Source organism: Microtus pennsylvanicus, chromosome X (assembly GCF_037038515.1).
Source record: "Microtus pennsylvanicus isolate mMicPen1 chromosome X, mMicPen1.hap1, whole genome shotgun sequence".
In the NCBI taxonomy this organism is placed as follows: Eukaryota; Metazoa; Chordata; class Mammalia; order Rodentia; family Cricetidae; genus Microtus; species Microtus pennsylvanicus.
Genome location: NC_134601.1, coordinates 92,584,577 through 92,588,925, shown reverse-complemented (window position 1 = coordinate 92,588,925; position 4,349 = coordinate 92,584,577). Strand labels below are relative to the sequence as shown.

General features: G+C 40.0%; 1 protein-coding gene across 1 annotated transcript; it reads right to left on the bottom strand.

Annotated features, from left to right (window-relative positions):
- Window positions 1–734: 734 nt before the first annotated feature.
- Spin4 (spindlin family member 4) lies at window positions 735–2,681 on the bottom strand. The gene has a single exon (XM_075957326.1). The coding sequence runs from the start codon at window positions 2,273–2,275 to the stop codon at window positions 1,526–1,528; it is 750 nt and encodes a 249-aa protein (XP_075813441.1). The 5' UTR covers window positions 2,276–2,681; the 3' UTR covers window positions 735–1,525.
- Between the last annotated feature and the right edge of the window lie 1,668 nt (window positions 2,682–4,349).

Below are 4,349 nucleotides of genomic sequence, written 5' to 3'. Positions count from 1 at the left end.
ATTCCATTAAATATGAATGATCTACCAGAAGAATGTAATGAAAATGATAAAAATATTTCAATAATGAACCAAAACTCTTGCATGTTAAGGAATAATATAACTATTAATATTATTCTTATATGTAAGAATACATAAAATTGATGTAATTCCAATAGGTATCAGATCCTTTTCAAAATATTAATAAAATGCATTGAGTTTACTTGTGACTAGATGAATGTAGAGGATGAATTAATTATAATAAGGAAGGAAAAAAAACAACTATTGAAAGGGAATTTGTTAGTCCAGTTTTGAAACTTATGGTCAGCCACTATGTTTAAAACTCATTTTCACTCAAAAAATTAAAAAAGTGATCTTTAAAAAAAGTAATTTCTACAACTGAATATGTGAAAAAAGTTGTAGTTTATCCATATGCATTTCTATATGGAAAAATAAATTTCAGATAGATAAAAACTGAAATAAAAATTAAGAGAAAAACAAAGTGAATATTGGTGTGACTTAGAGATATCTGTCTGGAAAAAAAAGAAATCAAAAACTCATAAAAGATAATGTTTTAAAATTATAAAATTACTTAAAGTTTTAAAAATTATAAAATGAAAAATATTATCAATAAAGTCAAAATTAATCATGATGTAAAATTCATTAACACATGAAATACAAATGATTACAATGTACTTTCACTGTAGACATTCCTACTACTTTATATGAAAATATATCAATTGAACAGCTGAAAGAACAAAGGATAAAAATTAGCAAAACACGAAAGAGAAATATCCCAAGTAGAAAAATAAATCTCATTGAGTCAGGTAAACACTAAACAAACTAATCAGGAAAATCATGGAACTTTTTACCAGTCAGCTTTTCAAACATTAAAGACCAGTGAACGCCAACCTTGCAATATTTCTTAAAACTATATATATATATATATATATATATATATATATATATGCCTACATAACACTTCCATAGAAATAAGAGCACCTGAATACAATAAAACAGCAATACAAGTCCAAAGGGAAAGAAATGATCACCAACAACAGAATGAGAACTTTTTGGCAAATCTGTATTCCTGTGTACACAGTTGTGAGAGGAAGTGTCAGGCTGAGAGGCAGAGATGACTGCGCTATTGATCAGAAGGTCTGTTGTCGGCTGGTGAATCTTACAAAAGCTACATCGAACTTTCTGAGAGTAGGTAAAACATCCTAAGATAAAAACCAAGTTCTCAAACTAATCTGGACGGAGACATGTTGCACAGTTTATCTACTTCTGAATTGTGTCAGTGGATTCAAACACTTTTTATACTTCTTTCTTAGCAACCAATTTAAATTCTCAACAACAAAACAAATAAACAAAGTACTAACATACACTTGATTCCAAACTGAGCAACAGTCAATATAAGAAAGATATAGAGGCACAATAAGATTTACCAACCGTCCTGAACTTTTGACCTCAAAATTGTTCTCAAAACACATAATTTTGAGAACATCAAATATTTTACCTCCAATAGTTTCCCCAGTTCACTATAAGCTTATGGGGTTTTCACCAAACCATAGACATAAATGTGAATATCGTCGTCAAACTTGATGAAGTAGACAGAAGGCTTGGCCACCACCTGATGGATAAAGATGCCAGTTCTCTTGGATCCGTCGTCTTTGGCGTGCTCCACCTGCTTGCCCACAAGACTGTCGAGCACCTCCCCTGGCTCCTGTTCTGCTGTAGGGAAGTAGTAGTTGGAATCTGGGATGATACGCAGGTCACCATCTTTGTAGTCATCCAGCAAGGTGTACATATAGAGGACCGGATCTTTCTCGTAGGTGATGTAAAACCAAGTGTCCATTATGGGAGCTCGTGCCAACACCATGCCCTTCCACTCATCTTTCTTGCCGTGCTCACCTTCGAACACGTGTCCCACTGCTTTCCCAACCAGGGAATCTGCCAGGCGGGAATCAATGCGAGGAGACGGAACTCTCTCGGGAAGAACTTCCAGAGCTAAAACTCTCTTGTCTCGATGCAGTTCTAGTCCGTACACACTGTCTTTGCCATCATATTTAATTATGTAGAGAGTGGGCTTCACGGAAACCTGCTCGAGCACAGTACCCTTCCATTGCTCCACTGGCTCGTTGCCTTCTTTCCAGCCGTGCTGAATGCGGCAGCCAACGATGTTCCTATGAGTGAGGAAAGTGGGCTTACGCCGCTGCTTCTTGTGAGTGTGCCTTTTCTTCATCAGGTAGGCGGACACGCCATCCACCCCAGTAGGAGGCACGGTCGGAGGAGACATGGCTCAAGGCTTAGGTGGCCAAAGCAAAGCTGCCCTTTGCTTATGAAGCTGGCAAACAGTCAACACTGCAGTCGACCCAGTCGGAGAAATTTTTCGCGATCTGAGAGACTATGTCCGTTCTCCCGTCTTCAGATTTTGTCAGCAACAAGCTAACTGACTGGGAACTGAGACAGAGAGTGCCTCTCTCTAGTGCTTTCTCCTCCTTCAGGGAGGGGGGTTTTTGCAGTAGTGATGGCTAGAGAGAGATGGCGGGCTCCGAGGTTCTGTCCGCGCCTGGCGCCTTCCCGGACTCCCAAGCCCAAGTCCCAGCCAGAATCCGCCACTTAGCTGTTGTTGTCAATGCTGCGGTGGTTGCAGAACGGCAGCAGAGAAGAAGACGACAGTTAACGTGGACGAGAGATGACAGGGATGGTTGCAGCAACGAAAGTGCAGGCAGTGGCACGTCTCCCAGCAGTTTGCGCGGCCTGGTCTTGGCAGCGCTTGTCAGCTTGGCCAATCTGCGCGGAACCGGGATTTTTGTAGCTCAGGGAATCCTCCTCCTCCTCCTCCTCCTCCTCTGAGCCCGCCCTCTCCTTCCCTCCACCCCTCCCGCTTCCGTCCTGCCTTCCGCTCCGGGGGCAGCCACACTGACACAGGCACTCGCCTTTACTCTTGCCCCCCCACCCCCCACCCAGACCGGTTCAGTCCCACCAGAGTCAGACAGTCCAGCTCCCCCCTCCCCTGCCGGCTGTCTGCTGCCCAACTGCATACTTCACTGAGGCTCCATCTGCTTTCTATCTTCCAGGAATTCCTCACAAGCAGAAAAAGAAAAAGAAAAAATACGTGGGGTGGGAGAAATTTTATATACAAATCTACAATTTCGTTCACTTTTAGGGATTTGAAACCGGACTGGGGAAAGGCCTTGCAGAGTCCACCATGTTGACTTAAACTCTCCTTTATATTTTCTACCTGATCATTCGCCGTAATGATTTTTACTGTTTTTCTAACTGTAAAAAAAATATGTTAGAATTTGATTTTCTAAAACTCGGTGAAATCAAAAAAATAAAACTAACTTTAATCGCACAAGCTATTGATTTTTACTGTTTTTCTAAATGTAAAGGAAATATGTTGGAATTTGATTTTCTAAAACTCGGTGAAATCAAAAAAATAAAACTAACTTTAATCGCACAAGCTATTGATTTTTACTGTTTTTCTAAATGTAAAGGAAATATGTTGGAATTTGATTTTTTAAAACTCAGTGAAATCAAAAAATAAAACTAACTTTAATCGCGCAAGCTAGGTTTCTCTCTTATTAATATATGTTCTATAATTTTAGACATTTGAGAGCATGTTCTATACTTTTATAGCTTACTTTGTCATTTATATCGTGAGAATTTTTGAAGTTATTCAGGTACCCTGGAAACATGATTTGTTGTTGTTTTGTTTTGTTTGCTGCTTTTTGAGACAGGATTTTTCTGTATGGTCATAGATGTCCTGGAACTGGCTCTATATACCAAGCTGGCCTCGAACTCAGAGGCCCTCCTGTCTCTGCCTCTCCAGTTCTGGGACTAAAGGCATATGCCACCATGCCTGACTAGTAACACAATTTTTAATAGTTCCATATGTGAACATAAAAAAAAACACAGCTCTCATCTGAAAACAAATAAAAGATAGTTTCTTCTGGAGTCACATTCTAAGACTACAAAGTTACCCCAAACTCTGTGTTCCTATTCCGTGACAGTTTCATGAAGCTTTTGTTGTTGTTTATTCACTATTACCCTGTGTGTGCACGGTGCATGTGTGGTGGAAGGGACTGAGGTGGAGCCCATGCCACGTGCACAAGAGGAAATCAGAAGATATAGCAGGGTGTAGTGATTTCTCTCCTTCCACTTTTACTTTCATTCCAGGGATTGAACCCAGGTCCTCAGGCTTATGCCCCAAGTGCCTTTTGAAGCGAATCGCCTTACTCAACTGACCTCATGAAATTTTTATAGCAGCCAAGCAAAGAGAACTATAAATCAAGAAACTTTTAAAATGAATTGGTGGGAGCCTTGGGTAGGCATGTCGCAACAAACCAGAGAGACCTATGCAGGAG

What these genes read in the sequence shown, in the direction of transcription:
- Spin4 (XM_075957326.1), bottom strand. Translation starts at nt 2,275, where the DNA reads ATGTCTCCTCCGACCGTGCCTCCTACTGGGGTGGATGGCGTGTCCGCC.